Source organism: Dermacentor andersoni, chromosome 4 (assembly GCF_023375885.2).
Source record: "Dermacentor andersoni chromosome 4, qqDerAnde1_hic_scaffold, whole genome shotgun sequence".
In the NCBI taxonomy this organism is placed as follows: Eukaryota; Metazoa; Arthropoda; class Arachnida; order Ixodida; family Ixodidae; genus Dermacentor; species Dermacentor andersoni.
Window position 1 is genome coordinate 15,836,482 of NC_092817.1, and position 25,829 is coordinate 15,862,310.

The following is a 25,829-nucleotide window of genomic DNA, read 5'->3' on the forward strand; positions in this document are numbered from 1 at the left end:
ACCTCCACCACTTCTGAGGAACTGCTTTATTCTCGAAGATTCCGCTCTACGACGACAAAGAAGTCGCGGCTCTGATGATGATAGGTACAGACACGATGATGACATGAGTCGGTGATGACATGTACAGATGAGGAAGATAAGATGTGAATATTTTGCTCACACTGCTCAGGTTGTAGAGACACCTGCTCCACTGTGGGCTCGCGCTTTTAGAGTGGCGTACCGGAACACGCGCCGGGCCTACCGCTCATCATTCGTGAGGCGAAGACGTTCCTCGTAGGCTGCCTTGCTCCTTGCCGCGCGCGCCCCGAAGCTGCACAATCCGAGGTCGCCCTGGACAGCCTCAACTGCCACACGCCCATGACATACCATGGCCAGTCATCGGCGGAGAGGCAGATGACGGCGTTGGCGAATGTTAGTACCGGCACGTGTGTTGCATTCCATAGTTCACGCAATAGAACGAACTCGTTGTGGCAAGTAGTTGCAAATATATACGCACTTCGCCGTCCGAACTTCGCTATATTGCGTCTAAGTGACTCTTTGCCTGATGCTGTAAATAGCCTGATATGGTAAATAACAATAGCCTGTGAAACAATGCGCTAGTGAAAACGAACAAATATTAACACGTACATTTTCCACTATGTATAAGTTGGCTTATAACCACATGAAGAGATGACTTCCAGATGTGAATCTAAAATCTGCCCTGATCAAGCACCAGTAATAAATTTGTTGTCGAAGTTTCACTACTGAAGTTGCAGTGCGATGTCGCTAGTTTGATTCTCAGCCCCTGCGGCTGTCGCATTGCAATGCAGGCCTACCTTTATCGGATAACGCCTGCGTGATGCGTAGTACATCAGTACATGCCTGTTAACCTGCGAACAATAAATTCCTTAAATATCCCGCGGTCACAAGATATCGCGTTGAGGAAAGAAGGGAGGAGGGGATATCATGTATTTAGCTTCGGTGTCGCACCATCACACTTTAGTTTACGTTTAGACGCTTCGCACAAGCAGCAGTAAACTTGGAACAGCAAATAGCCACAATAGTATTTATAGATCACAGTGGGCTTTTTCAGCGCTTTGATGCTGTCGATTTCGCCTGCTTCAGAAACTTATCTCAATAAGCTTGACAGAAACAAGTACCCTCGTGGTATATGGTATATTGCGCATCACAATTTGTTTTGCAACATTGTGCCACCCCCTTTTTCAACAACAATACCTCTACAACAAATTCAAGGACCTCAATGGGGTACGCCGAGAAGAACGCTAACGCCTTTCTCTCGCATTCACCACTAAATTGCCAATTATTTTTACATCGAAGCTGCATACGCCTAGGTGAAACACCCGTGGTCCGACTACAGAAACCCTACTGCGGGGGTACGAGCCATTGTTGAGAGGGGTATGACCCATTGCATTGGACTTACCTAACGGACGGACACATCTCTTGTTGAGTAGGCATAGAAATATGCGTATTATTGCAGGGAAGGGACACAGAAGGGGACAATGTAAGACAATATTATGATGACATAATTAAAGAAATACTTTTACAGCGACGCTGTATATACCTAGGTGAAACTCTAGCGGTCCGAACACATAAACCCTCCGGCGGAAGGTGCGACGCACCATTGGCTACGCCGGTAGTGACGTCGTTTCTCTCTCACAATAGAGCATGCACGCAGCAGTCTCTCTCTGACTTCGTAGTAGGTTGAAAAATGTGTCCCTGTGTTTAATTAAATGAAATGTCGGCCCTGATGTGTCACTTAGTAACTACAGTGCATAACCGAATCATAAATACTATGATTAGCGTATTACGAAACACAAATGCGTAACATTATTCAGAAAGACTTTGATGAACCCGCTGGATTGACGCAATGAACCGTTCATTGCACCCCTCCACGACGGTGATTATGCGAAACTCAATGTGCGGCATTTCAAATAAACACTGTGATAAACCCAAGCCAAATGTGTGCGCAACCTCATTGAGAAACACAAAGGCGTAACCAATAATTAAGAAAGAGTTTAATAAACCACTGGAATTAAGCCAGCGATAGACATTGGGGCCGCACATGTCAGCTTCGCTGGATTACCATCTGTACGGGGGGCATGAGTGGTGTTTTCTGTCTTGCTTTTATATTATGTTTAAGTCTTCAAATCCAAATTGTGCGACTAACAGTTCACTAAAAACAGACATCTCTATTCTCTTCATACAACCATTGGCGGTTAATTATAGGATATTTTCTTTTTCTACGTTTTTGACAAACCCCCCGAGAGCACTAAACATACCATGTAGTCTAACATACGTGGTCTAAACACTCTGCTTTTCAATAAAGAGCTTTCTCTATCAGTCTCTCTCTCACTGTCACTATACGTTTACTCACTCAACTCTTACGTCGGCGTGAAAAGAGGAAAGGCGAAAAGCGTTTCGGGTAAGTGTTAAACAATGGTCCAACTAAGAATGTTGTTGAATAGATCGAACGCTTCTACAAGAAAACTTGTCGAGAGAAAACCTCTTGTCCCAATAAACTTCTCGACCAACGTTTTCTCAAGTGCCCTTGTCTAAATGTTGGCTGTAGAGACATTCCCTGTTCGACCACCGTTAATCACTTGAAATCTCACCCTTCCTGTGAACCTCTGTCTTGTTTATACTTCGGGCAAGACTACAAAGGCGGCCGAGAGTCGGGGCCGATGTATTGCGAATGATTGGTGGCTCTGTTAAAGCGTCGCAGCATATGTATCTGACGTTAAATGCAACCAGTACGTGCAAATCATCACAATATCACCGACAGACAGTTGCTGCGATATTTTGTTTCGCCATTCTTCAACATAGAATTCACCAAGAGCGGCCCATACTTCAATTCTCTGGCTTCAGTTTCATGCATGGTACCATTAGAAATCTATGTCGCTACCATGAGTATTATGCAAGAGCAGTTGGTCCACGTCTCTTGACACGTAATTTGTTAGTGCTACGTGGGCAAGCAAGGCAGTTTTTTTTTTTTACCATAATTATTCTTGTTCCAGCCTCGAGCCTATCCGGCCGTCGAATAACTTCTTCGCAAAGAGACAGTCAGTCTCTACGCGAAATTTTCCACTCAAGGATAAAATACGTTTCATCGATGAAGGGAACTGATGTGATACGGAATTTCATACAATTCATTATTGTATAGGCGCGGAATACAGTGGAAACGTGAAATACCAATTGTAGCTACCTTCGAAGCCGCCCCCATGTTGGCTGCCAGACGGCTCTGAAGCTTAGTCCGCGCTCGCTCTTGAGTAAGATTCGGCGAGCGATCGACTTGGGCCAAAAGATTTATTGCAAACTGTGCCTATCACGCTTCACATTCTAATCTACTAAACACAAAAAGAAAGAAGTACGGCACGTAGCACTGGTAGCTCCACTTTCTACCCCTTCTATTACAGAGAAACACAGAGAGGCGTTCTTCAGAGCTATACAACTAGGCTTGCGGAGGATAGGTCTTCGGATTGATCTAAGCTTGGAGATCGACGGGTCTCTGTATAGTCTCCCAAACTAAACTCGCGAACGTGCTCCCAGCAGCTCGTAGGAGCTCGCGTTTCTCCGCCCTGGGATGGCGCAGCGAAGAAGACGTGCTCCTTGAGAGCGCATCATTTCTTTTCGTTCTTTTCTGATTCCTTTTGTATTCTTTTCGCTGCCGCCCATCAACCCAACATCGACGTTTTACCCTGATTTCTGGAGAGAGAGAGACAGAGTGCACGCGTGCGTGTGCGTGCGTGCGTGTGTGCATGCCTGTGGCGTGTGTGCGCCTTTCACACGCGTACACACAGCATATTTCGGTCGGTGTGTCTTCATCCATTCGGAAGAAATAATAGGCGCGGGAGCGTGTGTGATTTGAATGTGTGGCAGGCAATTTATTACATTTCATGATGGAATGAGAGCGGAATGATTGAGAAGGCGTTTGACTCGGCCGAGCCGCTTCTACTACTTCCAGCGCGCCCAGTGTACCGCGTGGTGGGTTCAACCCTTCCCTCCCCTAGCCTCCAGGCAGGTACGCCCGTGCGCCTCTTAACGGGTTGGAAGGCAGGAAACGCATTTTCTTTTACTTCTGTTGCGCACTTCTTTCAAATAAGCGTACCCCGTCCGGCAGCGAAAGAAGTGAAGAAGATTGCTTACCTTTTGATAAACTACCTGCAACTTCCTTTCTTCTGGTCATTATTTTTAGTTACTTTCCTTCAAGATAATTCTTTTTCAGCGTTTGCTGGTGCTTTTGCGTCTTCTGCTTCGTATTATACGTTCAAAAACAAATATCAACAAAGTAAACGGACACGCACCACGCTTGATTAAGTACGCGCCAGAGGGGCAAGTAATTAGTTGTCAATATCAGCGCTTTCGACTTAGCCAGTTATTACGGCCGGATGAGGGATAGGTTTTTAATCAGTCGCGCTCCAGTTTTCACATACTTACGACTAACTTTAACGCCGGAAATGTGTACGGCAAAGATCAAAGTTAACTTTGTTTCTTTTTGGAGCCTGTATGCAGAGATTGCTTTTCCTTTATTCTATTTTTTCCCCCTTAATTTCTAACCGAGATAATTAAATAATTGACCGGCATTACGAACGTCATTTATATTGTTTAATGGAAGGAAACGTAAAGACGAGACTATTTGCAGAATATACTCAAGAAAAAATACGCTGTGTTCAGCGAGATGAAGCCCCGCTTGCGCCGAAGTTCGTCGTATTCAGTAGGAAGAGAAGTTTCTGCCCGTGCAGGCCAATACAGGGATTAATCACAGTCGCGCTCACTCATAACGTGGCACATTGGCTTAATATAGAAACCCGTCAAGGCACTTCGCCATTGGACCACACAATAGCAATTTAATTCCTTAGATTAGCTGACCGGTCTGCAAGAGACTTTGTCTCAACGTGGAGGAACTTTCATTAAGCTGGAAAATCGCTTTCTACACGAGACAGAGTCTTTCCTCCTCATGGAACTTCCTCCAACTTGAAGATTACCGCAAAAGTGGGTCGGTATTCGCAAAGAGCTCTTAAGCTGAAATTGTTCGTAAGAGAAAATTCGAGCCAGGGCTGGTGCTGGACATATTAGCAAATGTGTCCGGCTAATGACAAGGTGAGCTTACGAACGAAAGGCTTTATGAACTCGGCCCTCGTACCGGGGTTTTCTCATTTCAATTTGCCTGCGTCATCGTTTTGTTTACCCGAACGGTAGGGCCACAACACTAGAAAAGCGTTGATCTCGGGTTCAATGCCCGTATAAGCGCGAGATTTTTCATTCAACTGTGAAGCTTCCTTTCTGAGAGCCCCATATATAGTTTCCTCTGTAGGAATGTTGGCGAAGCGCGAACTTGACAGACGAAAAAGGCACACATACGCACAATAGGCGCTACCTATGGATGACCAACTTGTTCATACTGCCACTCAGGTTCCTCTGTAGCTTCATGACGCTTTTGAGCGAATGACAATTTTTCGCTTTCAAGAAATGTTGTCGGCAGAACGCATCCTTACACTGTGTTCATGGCAAATCAAGAATGAACGACGACTCGGACGGGTTGCTATGTAACAGTCTTTCGGGCCTGAGAAGAACATCGATCGACGGTGTGTGTCGTGAACCAGTGCTACGTTTTCATTGTACATTTACATAGCGAAATTGCTGTGCAACCAGGCTCACGTTTTCGCCTATATGCAGTTTCCTTACAACGCATTTCTGAAGCAGCGGCAAGAATGCGTTTCATACTAGGAAGCCATCATTGCGAGTAGATGCGGTGGAGCATAACCGCTGCCAAACGTTTGCTCCAAATGCCTATGTAAATGCCTTCAGGGAGCCTTTAAAGCTTACGCAATTAACTTTAGGGTTGGTGCTAGGTGTTTCAAAGGTGTTGTGTGAGCAAAGCTTTACGGAGGGTCGTTTCTTGGTGGAGTTGGTAAATTATACTGCGCAGTGGGTGCAGTAAAGAGAATGTGGGAGCCCTTTGGTGTGCGCCTTTGTGTGCCTCACTCAGTCTTTAGCTTCTAGTGCAACCTCCGCAATGCTTCTAGGGGGATGAGAGACTGCAATGTTTTAGAGTTCTATGGAGCACTAAACAAGAGCGTCGTTTCAGAACTTTAAGGAATATGCAGGTAAAACTTCAAGAAAACAGTGTATCGTATACCAAATAGACTGGCTAAAATTCCAAATTTCACGTGTTCTGGCCGCACGGTAGTGACTTGCTTTGCGAGAAATTCACTAATTAACTTACAGCATTGTAGAAGACCCGTGAACATTTTCTAGTATGTATGTATGTAGGTATGTATGTATGTATGTATGTATGTAGGTATGTATGTATGTATGTATGTATGTATGTATGTATGTATGTATGTATGTGTATGTATGTGTGTGTGTATGTATGTATGTATGTATGTATGTATGTATGTATGTATTTTTAATAGTAACAGAAATTGCAGAAATGGGAGTGGTTATACATGAACAACAAAATAATAAGATTATACAATTAGAAACAAGTCACGCGAGATAGAAAAACTACAGCAAAATGAATCACGTAAGAACATGGCCACTTGTCACTAAGCGTAGACACAAACTTATCGAGCTGCACAAAACGAGCACTGCCGCTTAAAGAGTTCCTTTTTTCTTTAGCCTTTTTTCTTTACCAAGGCCCGTCTGGGTGTCGCATTTATTCGGGTAGACTGACTTCCGGTGGGCTTCGTTTTTCGCAGGTCTCTATGCCTACAGAGTGTGCGGTCCCAACGGCGACTGGCTCTGGGGCAACTGGACAAACTACACCGAATGCCTGGGTCTCATCAATCATGAGGTACGCTTGCCGTCGCCAGAACTAGGCCGAAGGATACACCACACATACCGGCGCTCAACTAAGCAATCCCCGGGGTAGCAGCCGCCATATTAACCCTCTTTATCACACAAACTTACAAATATGGCGCATTATTTTGTGTGCGCCGACCAGCACCAACTACGAGACCAGCTGATTTAGCGGCATTAGACCGCAGGCCCTTCAGCCTCAGGAAGATCTTAGGTCCTTAGCCGAGATATTCATTGCAAAGACGAGCGTTACTGCACGAGTCGAGCAATTGTCGGAAATTATGGAGTGGAGAGTTTATCTTTGATAAGCTCATTCTATGGGATCTTTTTTTGTCCGTCTTTGGCCAATTCAATGCCTGGACTCATGTACCTTCACTTGAATCTAATCCATGCTTTCTTGCGTGTCTTAGTCTTAGTGTAGTTATGTAACTGGAGTTTGTGCTTACTTTAGTGTAGGGACCAAAGAACGTCGTTCTTTTGGTCCCTGTCTATGTACGCGCTGTAAGTGATGCTTGCACTATGTTAGTCACTTTTTTACGACAACGTAGACTAACTATTGTGGTTAATATGAAATTATTACCTGTTAGAGGGTCAATTAAAGAGGAGAGCATATTCTACTCAACGCATTCTTGACCTAAGGGGAAGCTTTACCTTGCGGTTTTTCTGTTAAAATATATGTGAAACGCTGAGAGGCTTACAAGCAGCAAAATTTAAGCCAGTATTAATAACATACGTCCGGGATAACGTAATAATTTTATTTTAATGACGCTCCTTATTGCGATTCGTCGGTGATACACGGATGAGCTGGTTGTGAGGGGTGGGTGATAAGAAGGAAATAGAACCAAATGAAATGAACCCTTACGTTCTGCTGTTACACAAAAGGCGGCGGTAAAACTGCAGTAGAATTTTGGAGGAAACTTCTACATGTGCAGTCTAAATTTTCCAAGAAATATTATTCCCCAGACATTTGAATTTAATATAATTGTTAGCGTGCGTTAAGAGCCCTGTAACTCGGCACCAAGAACAGATGTTTCAATATGTAAACTGTTTATGTTAGATTTTCTTAAACGCAAATTTACATAGTTTATCACTAAATTTCATCCGAACTTGTGATTATGAATTTTAAAGGGCTTCCGAAGGCAAAGTAACAATTTCCCGAACGATGCAAACTAAAATTAATATTTTCCGTTTTCCTCTATCCCTCTTGCTTTCTTAAAGCTACCCTTTAGTAAACAATTCCCATATCCATCTGTTCTTGTTTTCCACTTCTTCTCTTTAGTACTTTCGACTATTTTTTGTTTTAATTCACGTATATTCGGCAATTTTTCAATAAACATGAAAAACTATGTCGCAATTACTCTATATGTTGCCGGAATGACAGGCTCAGATAGTTAAATGTACGGGATTGAGGACAAAATTATTTTCGTGATTGCAGACATGATGTGAGTAATTGTGCTTAATTTGGTAAATTTCTTTATGTTATGGTGCACTGAAGGTCCCAACTCAATATCCTGTGACATTCATCCACTGAAATTGCGGTCTTTCTTTCGAGAGCGTAAACATTCACTGGAAAAAAAGGAAACGTATGGCAAATCCAACGCACAATCGGAATGAACATGAAGTGAAGATTTCGCTAAACGTTTCGAATAAGTGCACCTGCTTTTATTTTAAAGAAAGCGCAAGGAACTAACTTTTCACATACCTTCAGTCATCGCAGAAGGATTTTGTCATTTGGCTGCCTGGTAACGAGCGTGTGACTGTTGGTGTTCTGCACAGCGTTTTGCAGCATAGAAAATGCATGCGTGTCTGCTCGGCAAGACGGCCACCACACGAGTCACGTGACCCATGTAACCAATGCGACCGCAGCCTACAATGTTCCCTGTGATACAGCTCCAGCTAAAAGAAGAACGAACGTTCTGTTCTGTGTTTTTGTGTCTGGCAAGCGCCTCGGATCTATTGTCGCTCGCTACTGCGCTTGCGCACTGAACAGCCCGCATGGCTGCAGTCACGACTTGTTCTTACGTGCGAGCTTCATGAATGGAACCACAAGTTAGCTTACGTCAACTTCGGTCACCACAATGTCTTTTATGACCGTCTTCCCCTTCATAGCGATTCCGAGGGGTTACGCGGCTTCCTTTCAGGAAAGCCAAAGAAGCCGAGAAGCGGCTGCAGTGTCGCCGGAGAGAACGTGAATTAACTGTACTTAGGACATGCTTACCAGGCAGAGTCGTTCTTCAAACAGATTCGGAGGAGCCTGATATATCCTTTGATTACCACTTTTCTTCGGTGAAAGCCGCGGATGGTTTCCCATCTGTCGTTTTATCGGATTTGCTAGAAGAGAAACAGCCGTAACTCAAGTCCGCACACGATGTACGGGATGACGCTGCAAGCGGCGAGAACAGTTATAATTAAAAGAAGCCGCGCGTGCTCTGAACAAGCGCTTTCTTCAGCAAGAGTGAGTCGAGTACCGCGCGGAAAGCCGCCGCGGAAGAAAACGCGCAGAGATCATAATTAAAGCATGTCCCGACTTTGAGGCAAAAAAGGGATCATTTGGACGCGGAAGGTACATTTGAGCTTCTTGCTTGAAAATTACGTCATGTGCTCCTATAAGATGAGGACGTACGTAGACCATATTCACACTATCAACCAGGTGATAGAGAAATGTGCGGAATATAACCAACCCTTATATATAGCTTTCAGTGATTACGAGAAAGCGTTTGATTCTATCGAAACCTCAGCAGTCATGGAGGCATTACGGAATCAGGGTGTAGACGAGCCGTATGTAAAAATACTGAAAGATATCTATAGCGGCTCCACAGCCACCGTAGTCCTCCATAAAGAAAGCAACAAAATCCCAATAAAGAAAGGCGTCAGGCAGGGAGATACGATCTCTCCAATGCTATTCACAGCGTGTTTACAGGAGGTATTCAGAGACCTGGATTGGGAAGAATTGGGGATAAGAGTTAATGGAGAATACCTTAGGAACTTGCGATTTGCTGATGATATTGCCTTGCTTGTTGATGACATTGCCTTGCCTTGCGCGACCACGTCGACTTTGCCGTCGACTCTAAGCTTGCATGCGCTGTTGCTTCAGGTTCATGGACCTGCACGTGAAGAATGCTTAGAGGATGCCGAAAGGCGCAGCCGTGTCCTGTACTTACTAAATTGGCTTATACGCACCTGTAACACAAAATAACATGTTCTTTCATTCTTTGTAATGCCGAAAATATTACTGATTTTCACGCCTCGGATTTCTCGGATTGCATGGCGTGCGTGGGACAAGCGCTGACGCTCGAGAAGTTAACCCAAAGTTATCGCACGGCTCGTCTGTCTGGCATAAATAATAACAACGCGTTAGGACGATCGCAGATACGTTTTCCCACCAGAAGTGCCAGCACTGTCACAACGCATTGGCGCACTCCCTGTATCACAGTAAACATTACGGTGTGCGATAGCGACTTTAAATTGAAAAGGCGCGCCTTGAACGAGAGATGAAAGAGCAGAGTTCAATCGATTGTAGATTAGGTGCATCTCAAGAAAAGGCTTAATGTGTTTCTACGCCTGAAGTTGTGATTGTTCCCGACAGCCTTGGAAGAAAGAGAGGTTCAAGAAGAAGAAAACGAGATTCGCGGTCGAAACTGTTGCCCGTGCTCCCCAGTCACGTTCACTGGTGTCGTATTGATTTCATTTCCCACTTTTCAGAGCACCTCCAGCTGTGATTCGCTTGCTCATAGTGCCGGCAGGAAAAAGTGCTCTGAATGGGACATCAGTCAGAGAGGCGGGGTTGGCAATAACGCGAACCGCGATCGCGGCCGGTGATTTGATTCAGGCCATCTAGACTACCCAACTAATGTGTCTCGACAAGCTAACTTCCTCGAGATATAATTTCTATTACTGCACATCCGTGACTTGTTTGCTTACAGTGAGCTGGGTAATTAAATGAAGGAACATTTTCAATATATAGCGTGCAAGCAAACACGGAGAAAAGTCGCCGCTGTCGCTTCGCTATGAGTTCGCTCCATTCATGACTACAATTGTGCTACCTTGTCTACACCGGGGCAGCAATTCTGCTACCCCTGTCTTGTGTTATGTGATGTGAGCGGTGTGCTCACGCAGTAGTGACTTGTGGGACTAGTTGTTAGTACTGCTCGATTAAACTGCGTGAAAAGACAAGTGCTTCGTGTCCTCTTGCGTCTTGTCTATATACTCGTGCAGTTCAAGCACGCCTCTCAGACGCTAGCTCAGACCGACCTCTATCTATTACATCGTAAGCTGTTATGCGCTCGTTCTAATCGCTGTTTTGGTTGGCGAGGGTGCCCACCGCCCCCGCCGTCCGCCGCAGCTGTCGCCGAGAATGAGAAGAAACAAATTCCCAGTTCCCGCCGGGATCGAACCCGATCCCACCGCGCGGGAGTCAGCTACTCTACCACAGAGCCCGCCAGCACTTTCTTTTTTAACATGGTATTTATTACAATGAAAGAAGTGATGTATGCACCGGAACTATTTACAATAATATGAGCACCAGGTGCTCATAAGCAGTCACAGGTATACAGGAAGTACATACAAAGAAAACATAATAAAAAGCAACATCTTCCATTACAACAAAAACTTGAAAGGACAAGTGAAACACCTAATCAAAGGTTGATAGCAATCTGCGTGACATTCTTCTTGATCGTAAATGCCCTATAAGTTGCGTAATCATCCGAGCAAAATGCGATATTGAGGAAATTGTTCTTTCTGCATTTCGAGCTTGCGTACGAGTTTTCCATAGGCTATGCAGATATCAGTAAAAACGTATCGTATAGCACATTATACCACAGAACAACAAGGTATCGGATACTGTGAGAATTTAGATAAAAATATTTTTGCAAATTTCTATGGAGGCCATTCCAGAATAATAGGGCATCGTTACAACCAATAAAACAGTGTTTAATAGGTTTAAGCGATAGTTACTAAGGCGACAGTTATTTGGCGAAACGGAAATATTCTTTTTCTGAAGTCATGTTCTAACTGACAAAGCTTGAGTGTGAGCAAAACGTGAACAAGGTGAATGCAGGAGCCAACGTTTCGACAAGTTGACTTGTCTTCTTCAAGGCCACTTGTCGAAACGTTGGCTCCTGCATTCACCTTGTTCACGTTTTGCTCATCGTCTTGAATTTCCATCTCCCGCATTCCCCGTCTTTTCTCTGGAAATACTTGAGTGTGTAACTTTAAAAAAAATTAAATCTTTACAAAGATTTATTTTCGATGTTGTTCCCGCTACCGTCTTATCGATCAGCATACTTGAGATTACCAGGACATGATGTGCATGCAAGAGCGCGCAAAATGCGATGCCAGCGCTTGCTAGTTTGTAGCGGAAAAAACGCCCTACAGACACTACCTGGCGCGCCAGGAGACACGCGATGTGAGATGGGCGCCGCGTAGCGTCGATACGTTCCCACCTTGCGTTGCAGTTGCATAGTGTTATATCAGGTGGCACGTCATGTAGCAGTTTCACAGGTAGCGGTACAAGGCAGATAAAGTCTTGAGGAAGAAAACGAATATTAAACAGATGTTTACAAAAATGCTGGAGTGAGAAACGTGTATAGCACACCTGAATAAAACAAGCAGGCTAGGTGGCTGTTTGTCACCGCCCCATTTCAAAGGAGATCGTCATCAGCAGCAACATTGTATCGTACCACGGGTCAAGGGATGTGACGTGTGTGCCGCGTAGTCTCGATATCTGCGTCTATTCTTTGGCACCCGTTATGGCGCTTCCTCACAAGGCACGAACACCATCCAGTGCGTGCTGCCGAAAATGGGTGGAGGCGCTCCTCCAGTGTGGCATTGCTGCGTGTGCGGCGCAGGCCTGTGACTTTTGTTTTATCTCATTCGCGCAGTCCTTGCGCTTTAAGAACACAGCAGGGCTTGTAAAGTCACTCAGAGGTTGAGACCTGGGTCCAAGACTTTCAGGCCGATGTAATGTAATAATTTACACTGCTTGATTGCAATAATCCACCGCCCCCCCCCCTCTTCATTTTTCAATCATTCACCGTTCCCGACTCGTCTATGCCGCTATAATGTGGGTGGAGCGCCGCTCGGACTACTGATGAAACTTGAAAAAAAAAAAACATATATATAATTCGAATGAAATCCCTACATTATTGCGGCCCCGTTTTCCGTGGGGAGAGAGAAGTTGTCGATTGTTTGTCGAACGCTGCGGAGAGCGCTGTTTTCGGCGAACTTTAGCGAGAACACTCGCACTGGAGGTGCGCAGTCGTCTTTACGCAGACCATTAACAACGTACAGTGAGCTTAAGTGCTCAATATCAGCTCATACTGCATTTTCCTTTATTTATTTCTTTTCTACACTTGCAGCCGCAAGAGATGTCGGCGGTGGTCTCCTTGGCGGTCAGCTACATCCTCCTGCTGTTCTCTCTCTTGTCCCTGATATTCCTATCTGCTACCATGTTCATATTCTGTTACTTCAGGTGAGTGACGCATTCCTAAGATAAGAAACAACGCATAACTCTGCCAGTAATTGCTTCTGACATGACATAAGTTCCTAGTTTGCGCTTCCTTTAGAAAATCATTATAGAGATAATGTGTTGATATTGAGTTTCTGTTGCCTTTAATGTAATTTATGTGTAAATGAAACTGAATTTCATGCATCTTTTAAGGATTCAGCTGTTAAGTACTACAATAAGTCGTAGGCTGGGAATTTAATATACAAAATGAGCGCAAATCGATATACTGGTAGAATATATGTCGCAAAGTTTAAAGAAGATGGCTACGCCGAATAGTGATGCCTACAAAAATATTGAGAATTCTGGAAAGAAACTTAAGTTTTGTGTTTTGCAGCTGAAATCCTTGTCGCAGTACGCTTTTTCATGCGGTAACCGTGGCCGCCCTATCTGCGAATTGCCTAAGGTTATTACTCCACATCATATTCTAACAACCACGACTCAGTTTACCGTACCATGCTATCCAGTGTCTTTTATTCTTCATCATCCAAGGATGCTTACAGGAAACGTGATACACCATGAAGACTATTCATCACAGAAAAACGCGAAAGCAGAAATTAGGCTGTCAGTGACAACGTCACATATATCAAGTAATGTTGGTGGAGCAGTTGATTAATTCTTATAGGGTAAAGCTTTTATAAAGAAAGAAAAATTTACAGCAACAACAACGGCAATAACAACACCAATAACAAAAACAACTAACACGAGGAAGCTATTTGTGAAATTCTTCATGCAATAGAAAGATCAACTAGCCAGGTAATTTTGCAACCACTTGTTGCAGAACGTGTACCAGGCCGCGTGCTTTTATTCTATATCCTACTGTTTCTGCACTGACGCAATCATGATAAGTGTCTCGTGCAACCTTTGCGATTGCAACGAGACCCCAGAACATATCCTCACGTACCGATTTCCTTTTGATGATGAAGTGCAGGCTTCGAAGATCATTTTAAGGTGACCGGACGACAGAGCGTCCAAACAGAAAAGTTATCGGGACCATGGAATGACAGGCTGCCATCCGACCAGAGGACCATGACAGCACTGCTGCACACTCTGAAGATGACTGCGCTCCGCAAACGCCTTTGATGGCACAGCGCACTCTGTCGCGTGTGCGCGCGCATCAGCTGTTAATCCTTTCCTTCTCCCTTAATCCTTCATCTATCCGCTTTCCCTCCTCCAGTGTAGGAGGGGCAAACCAGATGTAACCTGGTTAACACCTCCCTGCATCCCCTTTCCTAAAGTTTCTCTCTATTATTTTTCTATCAGATATGCCTTCTCCTCCGGAAAATCTCCCGTAATAAAAAAATAAATTAAAGAACAACTATGCAGGAACACCTGCAGCTCATGAATATCACAATACAGCATCATTAGACTCACAGCGTCGAGCAATAACTTCTTTACTCTATTTCGATCCTTGCCGCTTACTAGGAGCGATTTTCGAAACTTCTCGCCGTGTGCAGTAGCTCCGTACCCTTCAGCCATTTCGGTGCCCTCTGTACCTATCGAAGGTTAATGGAAGGAGCGCCGCCAACTCCGAGATCGCCGCGAGGATCCTGCGGTGAACTGCCGTGCGGGAAAGAGCCGTTGCACGAACTATACCATCGACGGGAGGCGCACCCAGAGCTAATCGACCATGTCCTCAGCGCACGCACACGATGCCGCAACCCACCACCCCGTTCCTTAGGGGACGCTCATAGCATCCATCCATCCATCGACCATTAATCGAGGCACTGAGATGAGACAGCCAGTTCTCAGAGAAATGGTTAACTCGTAGCCTTCCCTTGTCTCGCTCTTAGCTTGCCCGTTCCGTTCGTGAGTAGGTCGGAAATATACGTCACAGTATTTAGATCCCCGGAGGTTTTTTCTTTCTTTCTTTCTTTCCCCTGACGCATGTTTATGGTCACGAAACTATTGCGACAGTGAATGTTTCATCCCACTGAAAAAAGGGGGTTTGCTTCGCTCATCTGCTTTCTGCCCTCAGTAATTTACCACCTGTCGCGCTGATTGAACGTGGGAGTGCACAATGACAGTAGGATGAATATTACGCCTCCCACAGCTGCTCACGTTTTCACTAGTAACGCTTCCAAAACTTCGGCCCACGATGCGCACATAGGACTAAAGGCGCTTCAGCCACTTGATGCCTAAGTCAGAGTGACTGTTGTGTGGGACTTCAGTCGATCGGTCGGTATTCATCTCCCTTACAATGCCCTGCGGGAAGAAAATGTCTGCCAGTACTGGAAGTCCCAATAATTTCTGGTGGGTATTTGAAGGCCGAGAAAAGTAAGGATAGTATGGTCTATCTGAAATTCTGATTGAACTTTGTCTTTGGCGCGTTCGATAACCCTGTGTGTACGAAACATATATTGATGTTCCGCAAAAAATGAAAAAGAAAATAAAGAAAGGAGAGTCATTTTGATGCGCATTTATTCAATGCATTTGCTTCCGCCATCCATTACTCCTTAAAAGTCAAACATATCACGTTGTTTTCATAAATAAGTAAAAAAATGCGTATGCAAATGAGATTCTCACAGAGCGCCAAAGAGTTCAACAATATGCGAGTCAATGTTGAAGTACCTGTCCTAAGCTGCCGTTGTGAGTTATCCAGCACGAGATAAAGTGAACGTTCGTTTTCTATGGTTTTCCGGTACGCCGAGGAAATTGCAAACATTTGTCCCTTTATCTTATGTTTTCAAGTTACTGTCTGGTACTCAATGCTAGCGCAGTTCGCGCGTCTTAGTTGCTGTTTACATGGAGGAGAATTTCAAGAATGATTTCACGCTTCCTTGAATCAAGGAGCCACAGAGGCACTCTAGCGTGACAATTTTCCACATAATATCACAAAAACAATTCAACGCAAGAAAAAGCGAAATGCCGTCACAAATGTTTTATCCTATATGTGTGAGGCTGGAATACATCGCAAAAGAATCGCTTTTGGCTCCCTTGTGGCTCCAGCTGTCAACAAAGACTGCCTTTGAAAGTTATGTGTATGTTTCATGCACTCGTATTATTTTTTTATTAGTAGTAAACGTTTCTCTCTCTCTCGTTCGTCATATGCAGATCACTGAATGCCTGTCCACTGTTTTCTCTTGGGAATCAGAACATGACTTTTAGACTTTTGTAAGTAAGCGTGGAAGGCACGTGCTAGAGCCTACCTAGTTCCTGCGAGCGCATGAAACCTAAGCGCGCTCACAACACTCCATCGCCTATGATGGATGTACACAGGATTTAAAGTTCGCTGCATTTCTTGTTTGCTTCAGCAAGCCGTCGCAGATTTCCCCATTTTCAGGCCATACGAGCTGACTTATTGTAAAAAAGTTGAAGGTAAATATTAGGCCTTTCATTTCTGTTTCGCCGCAAGGTAAAGAACTAGCGGCGACCCGATTTAATCAAGAACCCCGAACTAGTGCATCGCCCGGTTCCCCTCTTGCAAAGCAATGCCAGGCCCCAGACAACATACGATCCCCGTTAAGGACCGGACCTCCTTTGGAGCGAAGCGGCCACTGAAATGAGAGCTATTTGTCATGGAACCTGCACGGCTGGTTGCCGGCGCGCCCCCACGCATGGCATCTCCGAAATTTCCACTTGCCTAACGCGAGCGCTAAGGGAAAAATGCAAGACGTGAGCTATAAGATTACGGGCTCTTCCGAGAAGTTTTACTTCCACAGAAACTGGCCAAGCGCGTAGGCTATTTCAACTTCTCAAGACAACCCCTCGGGAATCTGGGGAAACGGCAGCACGATTTCTCCGTCTAACCACACAATTGGCGCTCAAGTTGTGTCAACTTGCAGCTGTACATTGCGGCGGTTAGATTGCGTTTATTCGAGAGAGGAGAGGCCTTACGATTGCATGATGTTGCACTAAATGAAAAGGCCAAATTCAGGCTGTAGCTCATCGTCGCCTTACGCCCTTTCTAATTCTGTAAACTTCCTCCCCTCAACACTGCACTTTGACTAAAGAAGAGAAAAAATGTGGATAGCCACACCACCCGATGACCGAAGTGGTCAGTGAGTTTTAATGACGCTTCACGGCTATTCTTGAGTGATGTTATTGTGACAGATGTTCTTGTTGTCTAGCTAATTAACGGAAATTAAGAGAATGTCTGAAAACCACGTTGTAATATTAGTGTACGTGTTGACACTCGCTGCCCACCACCGCAGAGAGTGCAACCAGATAAGCGGTGCACCTGGTGGGCCCTCTCACTGCAGTGCCCCAACAAACACCGCGGTCGACACCTGCGCCGCGCAACTACGAACCGTGGCCTCAGAGATTGCACCGTCGGGCCCTTCGGTAGAGTGCACCAGTTCGATTTCATAGGCCACGTGGCCAATCTATCGAAACAGTGGGTTCGAGTGTCACTTATGTTTCCAGATGTTTTATCTGTTTTGTACCGCCATAGTGCATCTCAGTGCGTGAAGTTTACCCTCTCGCCATCTACGTTGTGATAGGCGCCATGTAGGTGCATTTTCCCTCTTTCTTTTCCTTTTTCTTTCTTTCTTCATATATATATATATATATAGCCTGTGGACGGTTGTAGCCGCCGGTGCACCTGGTGGCTGCGATGTATTGATTGCTGTCTCGGTAAAGCTGCGAAGGCCAGCAAGACTGAGAAGCCTATATACTCGGCGTGACAATGGGCACAAGTGCTTCGCTCTGAACTCGAATTTGGGCTACCGGACTTGCGCGGATTTTTTTCCTTTTTAGGACGCGGTGTTAGTCTTTTATACGCTGAACAGCCTTGCAATAAAACGTTTGACAGACAAGTATCATTCCCAGTAATGGCAGCGAGGATGTCTGCACAAAAAAAAAAAAAAATGGGACGTGTTTCGGGTCAAGGGCCTTGACTGCCCTGTCTTTACGAATGCAATAGCCCTCGTAGTGCTGACGTCAGGAAGAGTATTACTAAAGGCGCGCCCACACTGCTCTTACCAGCTGCGAATCCCTTTCAGCGCTAAAGAAGTCTTGGGAGTTGTCGATCTGAAGCAACTGTACGTGAACGGAGAAGCGATGGAGGCAACTGACCTCGCTCAATTCCACACTGGGTGTGCGAGGAGGCCATAAAATTTCCCATCCTAAAATTTAATTCGATGATCGGTAGTGACTTGCCCGAAGCCCAAGTACAGTGTGCGAGGCAGTAGCCCATGTGGCTCTGCCCAGCTTTTCTACCGCTTTCCATCACGCGAAGCAATTTCTACATAAAATTTCGTTATTCAATATAAGAGTGTCTCCAACTGGCTCTCTCGCATCGTTCTCCTTGATCAGATAACCGCCTCACTGACGTCGTTAAACATTAATGCGGGACCGTGTGAACTTGAATGACCCAGTGCCTTCCATTCATTCCTCCTCAACTCCACACCGTAAGATGCGAGCTCGTTTTGAGCCACAATCTATTCCTTTAAGTGGGAAAGAAAAGGACGGCAGGCAGGTTGACCAGGTTGCACAGGGTTGACTGCTCTACACTGAGGGGGAGGAAAGCGGGCAGAAAAGGAAAACAGGAAGGGCAAAAGAAAGGAATAACCAGTGAAGCGTTTACTTATAACAGCGTTCACCGCGCAATCATGGATGATCGCAAAAGTCAGACGTCTTCAAAAAGTACAGCAGTGATCTTGTGACCCGCTGCATGAATAACGGTCGAGTTCATGGTGCTAATGTTTCTTTTTCTTTGTTGTATTATTTTCTTTTTTCTTTATCTGCGAAAGCTCTGTCGGTCAACCGGCTTAAATCGCGACGCATGTCTGTATTTCATTGACTGCCAGAGCTTCTGCCGATTCCTCTCTCCGTTCGTCCGACTGATAATTTTTACCAGTGATTTGCAGCAAGTAAATGCAGTGAGTTTGACGCATAAGAGAGGAAAAGAAAAGTATATATGAAGGGAAGGCAGGAAAATCAACCTGATGCATGCGCTGTGTTCTGTACTCTATGCAGGAAGTAGAAGGATCAAAAGAAGTAAGTAAACGAAGAGAATACTGAAGGTGAATTTCTTCGAAAGTGCACACCAAGACTGCAGTCAGCCGCTGTGGTCTCTCACCTTCAGGAACTACAGTGACGATCCAAGGACCTTTTTCACCAAAAATCGGAGTAGTATTTCGAACATGCAGAGATGTTCGATAGACTCCTCACGCCAAACCGTTGCATGACGCTGTCGCCTCCATCCCAATGTAGACCAAAGAGGTCTTTGTAAATGGAAAACCGAGCAAGCGGCACAATATCGTTGCATCTTAGCAAGATAGGCCTTTCAGTAGCTGCAGCGTCAAAAAAGGCTCTAAAATTCGCAGGTGACAGTCCGACAGTCGAAAGCTTTCCACTAATGACGTTCTAAACAGTGAGCTGATTTCCGAATTCTATGGGCTGCATTGTGCGCGGACCGAGCAGCCCCTTCAGTGAGGTCATGAAGCATGACCCGGCCGCCACTGAGAAACTATGGTGTGGCCCTTTTGGAAAGCATCCCGGATATCGGACACCAAGCTGCCGCATGTTGCATGATGTAGGCTTGACAGCAGGCTCTGAAAGGTCGATTGAAAATCACGATAAAACGCCTAATTCATTTGTGCTTGTTCAATGTTGACTCAACTCATCGCGTTACGGAGAGCGGAAAGCTCAATCGCCATCGATTTAATTTAACGACGATCTGAACAAGGACAAGCTGACTTCATAGGTACCGTGGTTAACAGTGACGGATCGTGACATGAGAGCTCATACGTTTTTCGTTGTGCTCTCATCGCAGGTCGCTGCAGTGCTCTCGGACGCGGGTGCACCAGAATCTGGTTCTCGCGCTCATGGTGCACGCCATCATGCTCGTGGTGCTCTCCATGCCGGTGGTGCTCAACTCTGAAGAACCAACACCGTTCGCCCAGATAGTGAGTTTGATTTACTTAAGCCACTTTGTTGCCAGTTGTTCCACGAAATGCGAATTGTTCATCAATTACAGGACGATAACACGAGATGGAGTGGGCGCCCATTCTCGCAGTTAATTGGAACATAGTTCCCTCACTATTCGTACCACACAGGCCCGATTCTTCACCGTTAACAATTGAAAAAACAGGGTATATTAGAGGACGCAACCTTAAGACACGGTTAGGAAATCAACGCTACATTCTCCCCATCAAAAGGCACGCACATACTACGGATGCAGACAACCTAGAGAATGGTAATCAAAACACACAACAAAGCTAAGTAGAGAGGCGTCTCGTATGCGCACGCGTAAGTTAATAGAAGTTCCAAACACTATGCACTCTACGAAAACTATACTCAGTCAATAAAACAAGACTATTTGCTGCGAAATAGGGCAGACTCACTTTTGACAACTTTTTTTTTATCGAACGACTCTGGTATAACCATCGGTGCTGATAAAATGAATATATCGGCGCGTCTCTTCTCTCGTTGGCTACGCTCGAAATTCCTAGAAACCTACTCGCGGTTAAGGAAGAAGCATGCCTTTTTGGTTGTTCGTTGGTGCAACAGACGTTTATGTATGAGCGCTAGGGCGTTTCACAGAACGGGAACGAAATGGGAGTAGAAGGAGCAAGGCACTACGGGGCACCGCTCACATCATGAGGATACTGCTTTTTCATATTTATTTGTCGCTTTCTCTTAGCTGCCCTGGGGCGCAATACGCCAAGCCGCGACGCGTAAATCTCCTCTCGGTTGGCCGCCATTGTCAGACGCCCAGTGGACAACACAATCATGAATGCGCATAAAGTCTGCGAAAATGAGGCAGCAACAAGGCGCCCTGCGAAAGGGGCTAAAAACGGAAAGGTGGGAAAAAGAGAAAAAAAGAGGAATGCTATTACCATGCACCTTAACGGAGAAGACTTGGCTTTTTCTCTCGTTTTTCTTTTTGTATTTCAGTATAATGCTCGTTGTTTCTGTCTCTGTACAGACGATGCGAAATGTAATACAAAGGCGTAGCAGTGCACATTTCGCACGCGTTTTCTTGTTTTGTTTTGACCGCACATCGCTTGTTCTCATTGCTAAGCCTAGAGTTATACTTTTATTTTGCCTGTGTCTTTTTTCTCGAAGGAAGACACAGTGCAAGAAGACTGCATTTATTTTTAGTAAGCAATACTTTGCAACGTATTTCTCCCTCTATGTGACTCAGACACACTCGGGCACTTTGGTTATGTCGAGCGCTAGTTAGCGCCACGAAGAAAGGGCAAAGGTTAGTGTCGTCAGTATCGAAAATGCCTGAAGAGCACCTCCTTCGTCGCAAGCGAAGTTAATAGAAATAAACGAACACACAACAATTCCCCGATACACATACATTGGGTACTTCATTTTCTTAATAATCCCTACTCTGTATATTCCACTGTTTCCTGTTGTCATTTCCTGAACGCTTACGTGCGCAGTATGCAATGCATTGTCGCCCCCTCTGCATCGCTGATCGATTCACGCGCGTTCGCGCAAAGAGCTCGCCATTGTGTAATGTATGCGTGCGTGTGTAGGTGGGTGTGCATGCTCTCCTTTTTTTTTTACATGCTCATTTTCTAGTGTTATGTCCATATAGTTATTCGACAACTGAATGTTATCAAAAAGCTGGTGACGAAAGTGGCCAGCATTCCCGATATAAAATAAAAATTAGGTTATGCAATACTTCTATGAAAACGGCTGTTCACCAGCCGTAATATAGTTTAGAGGCTATGGCGCTGCGCTGATAAGCTCGATGTCGCGGGTTCCACCTCGGCCGTAGCGGTCACGTGTCAATGGAGGCGAAATGCAAAAACGTTGGTCTACTCAGATTTTTGAGCACGTTAAGGAACCCTAGGTGGTTAAAGAAGCGCGGAACCCCCCCTACAGCATGCCTCATAATCATATTGTGATCCTCAAATGGAAGCCCCAAGATTCCTGTTTTTTAGCTTGGCTTTAGTTCATGTCTTAGCTATGATTATTTGAATTTAAATTACAAAGAAAACAACTCATTGACCCTTTCCACGGAGCAGTTTGCTCCAGAGGAACGAGATGGCACTGTCGGCGGTGCGTAGCACGTTGCCTCAGCGAAATCGTACAAATACGAAACCATTACCTCTGCCCTGCTTCTGTGCGATCAGCTGTCGGATGTTCGCTAACGCCCTGTACTCGATTCATGCTGCAAAAGAGCCGCCGTGGTTTCTTAGTGGATGTGCTGTTGGGCTGCTAAGCATGAAGTTCCGGGATTGAATCCCGGCCACGGCAGCCGCATTTCGATGGGGGCGAAATGCGAAAACACCCCTATAACTTAGATTTAGGTGCACGTACGTTAAAGAATCCCTGATGGGTCAAACTTCCGGAGTCCCTCACTACGGCGTGCCTCATAATGCGATCGTGGTTCTGGCACGTAACACCCCATAATGTAATTAATAAATTATTTCTGGTGCTGCAGAATGGAGCTGTAGAGGGAAGAAGTGTGAGCACTGTAGGCAGCTGCAAAAATAATGACTGGCATATTAAGAAATGGAATAAATCTGTGTGACCCAGTTCACGGACCGCTGCTGCTTAAGGACTGCCTGTGTTGCACCTCCGTCGAGATTCATGTCCTTTCCTCGATTATAAAAAGTTGACTCATCCGCTAGCATTGTATCGGTAACTTCCAAAGAAAGGACTTCAACCCCAGAACGTCGGGAAGAGTGGGTATCGCTCGCTAAACTTGTTTCACGTTATCTGCATACATCTGGCCCAACTCACACGCAAACCTACGCCCGCTGTGTCGCCAACGTATCAGGAACAAGTGAATAGGCGCACACTTCAATAAATGCGCCGAAGCATGGGTAACGTCGAGTGCACCGACAGCACACGAATGTTCGAACCTGAATGTTTCGGGGCAGTGCGCAGAGTAGGCGAGCGACCAGCAATAATATTTCTTTGCTACACGTTATTACAAAGTACAGACCATGTATGTTCCAAGCCCTTGTGCTCAGCAAAAACAATTTTTTTTCGAAACTAAGCACACCCGCAAGCGGTGAAGCAGATTATAGACAATCAGATAGTGGCCACACCGAGGAACTTTTCTGAGTCAGCAAAATGACAAGTCGCTGCTTCAAAATGTTTGCCAAATAAAAAACGAAGAGCAAAACATACCAATCCTGATTGAGATCATAAGCAAAAAGTCTGGACAGCTTGGAATACCTTTCTAGCGCCGCTTTCACTACAAGCGCCATATACAATGCTCGCTCCGTTCCGACAAGGCGTAATGAGCTCAGAAAGTGCTTATATGTCCTCCAAAGCTTCGCGTAGCTCAGCGAGTCACCGTCCACGATATCCGCCAATACAGAGGTTTGCCGAGCCGCACCGGGCGTCATGTCCACCCATTGTAAACGAGGAGGCGACCGAGGCAGCTGAGGCAAGCAATGAACGCGTCACCACGTGATCAAACATGAAGGCGCCCATGGGATTACCGCGAAAAGGACCAATAGAATAACTTGGAATGGCTTACAGAATTATTAAAGAGGAAAATTACGGATTTGATTAATCAGTAGAAAAACATATACTTATGAAGCTGCTGGCAATAACATTAAGCTGCATTATGCGTGCTTCCAATATTGCTCGTATTCCCATGCACCCAGTAAGCTCATTAACAGGAGGCAACTATTAATCGAACCGAACGCGACAGAACTGAAGTAATTCTTTTTTTTACTTGTCTGTTCGATGCGTTCAGTTCACGGTGTACGTGTTAAGCACGTCGCCACTGGGGTGCCTTAGCGTATTTTCATAAATAAAACCAGAAACGCCTAATAGCACGACGTGATTTACAATATGTAGGAAGAGCTCACATATACAAAAATTGATTACTTCCACGCCCTACCCACGCAAGCACGCACAAATACGCTTTAATTACTTGCATCGTATTCGCGCTCGTTCACTGTTTTTGTTGATATGCTGAACTAAAAGGCATTAAAAACGTGCTGAATCTTAAGCTGTATACATGTGTACACACACACACACGCTGGCTAGTTTGTGACTTTTGTGCAGCTGAGTGTTTAAAAAGTCATGTTTTGTTTGTTCGGTGGTGAGTGGAGTGTGTGTCCCTACATGCTGCGTCACATATATATATACTTGTTCCTCCCCCAGTGCCGCTAGGAAAGGGGGGGGCCCTTCCCAATTATAGGTGATATAAGGAACAACATATTCCGTTTTAAATTTTACCTTAATGCATGTCAATCTGTCGACCGCATGCATAGAGCTACATACACTAAGCCTAAATGACACTAACTAGATGTACATTACAATACACAGAGGCTTTTTTATTATTATTACTCCATGCTGATTAGGAGAGGGCGCCTTTGATTGGCGCCGGCTACTGCGTTTCCGATAGAGATGCGCTAACGCCGGTGTCTGGCTGGAACTGATACCAGCCCTCGCTGCAGTGTTCTGGCGCTGCAGGTTCACTCTGCACACGTCACCTAGCCCCCGGCCACTCGCATCAGTGCGAACTGTGTAGGCGGCCGGATTAAAATGAGCCAGAGATCTACGAGGCGAGAAATGGGGCGCTCAAAATGTCTCAATATAGAAAACTTCCACGTGCACAAATAGTAAGAGGAAGCAAAATCTAAATTTCTTTATCGTGCAGTTTAAGCCGTTCCACAGAGCACACATTTAATTCGCGTAATTGTGGATGGATCCATGCAAATGTCCACCGGCGCCCAAAGGGAGCGTTCCAGGACAAACAGTTGCACGTAGGGACTTCTTTTCAAGTCAGTTCCTCTTGACGTCAAGCAGTTGAAAATACGGGCCACATCATATTTGTACAGTTTTTATGGCACTGTGGGCACTTGTGAACTCGTTCGTTTATATCTGGGAGCGCTAAGCCACCAATTGCAGTTTTCTCGAAATATATGAAATCGTCATATTGCCTTTCTTCCGTCATACTTTATAATGCCTAAATTATAACAAATTATTTTTGTCACCAACGAAGTTGTGTCTTCACATCACTTATAAGTCTGGCAAAGAACTCGACCTGTCTTGAATATAGTGCATAATATTTGTTTACTGTAATTCAATTGTATCTCAGTAGAAAGTATACTAAGTTCGATGAAAATAAATAAAAGCTCAATTTTACGATGACTTTTGTAAGTGTGCACAAGAAATCCCAACCGAGTGTCCGACCACTCATTCGAAAGAAAGTTTGGATAAATCTACAGGAAATTTAGAAGTAAAGCGATTATTGAAACGCAGCCATGCATTTATTTATTTATTTATTTATTTATTTATTTATTTATTTATTTATTGTTTTAGGAAACAAGCCTAGTGGCGCAGCAGATTTCAAAAAAGATTCTCATGCTCGAACCAGCATTCGTGTGTTCTTTTATATCTTACTTTATTTTATATTTGTAGTGACGACATAGCCAATACCACTTCTCTTTAACAAAGTTTTCCCCAAAAAGCTAATTATAAAAAAATTCACTTTGTGTTATCTTTTAGTTTCTTTGAAATGCAAAGGAATCTCATGAAGCACTTCAGAGGTGTAAAAATTCAGGCACATTAGAAACCTTCACGAAAGCAAATTCAGTTTTAACAGGGTCGGTTGCGTTGATTCAGCAATGACTAAGCAGTTTGTGTTGCGCAT

The 25,829-nt window shown here is 44.9% G+C and overlaps 1 protein-coding gene across 1 annotated transcript in view; it reads left to right on the plus strand.

Annotated features, from left to right (window-relative positions):
• LOC126535779 (corticotropin-releasing factor receptor 2-like) overlaps window positions 1–25,829 on the plus strand; it is a 293,126-nt gene that overhangs the window by 219,505 nt on the left and 47,792 nt on the right. Inside the window, exons 3-5 of the mRNA XM_050182572.3 lie at window positions 6,699–6,793; window positions 13,155–13,267; window positions 20,019–20,151. Of these exons, the coding sequence (XP_050038529.2) occupies window positions 6,699–6,793; window positions 13,155–13,267; window positions 20,019–20,151 (341 nt within the window). The remainder of the gene's footprint in view (window positions 1–6,698; window positions 6,794–13,154; window positions 13,268–20,018; window positions 20,152–25,829) is intronic.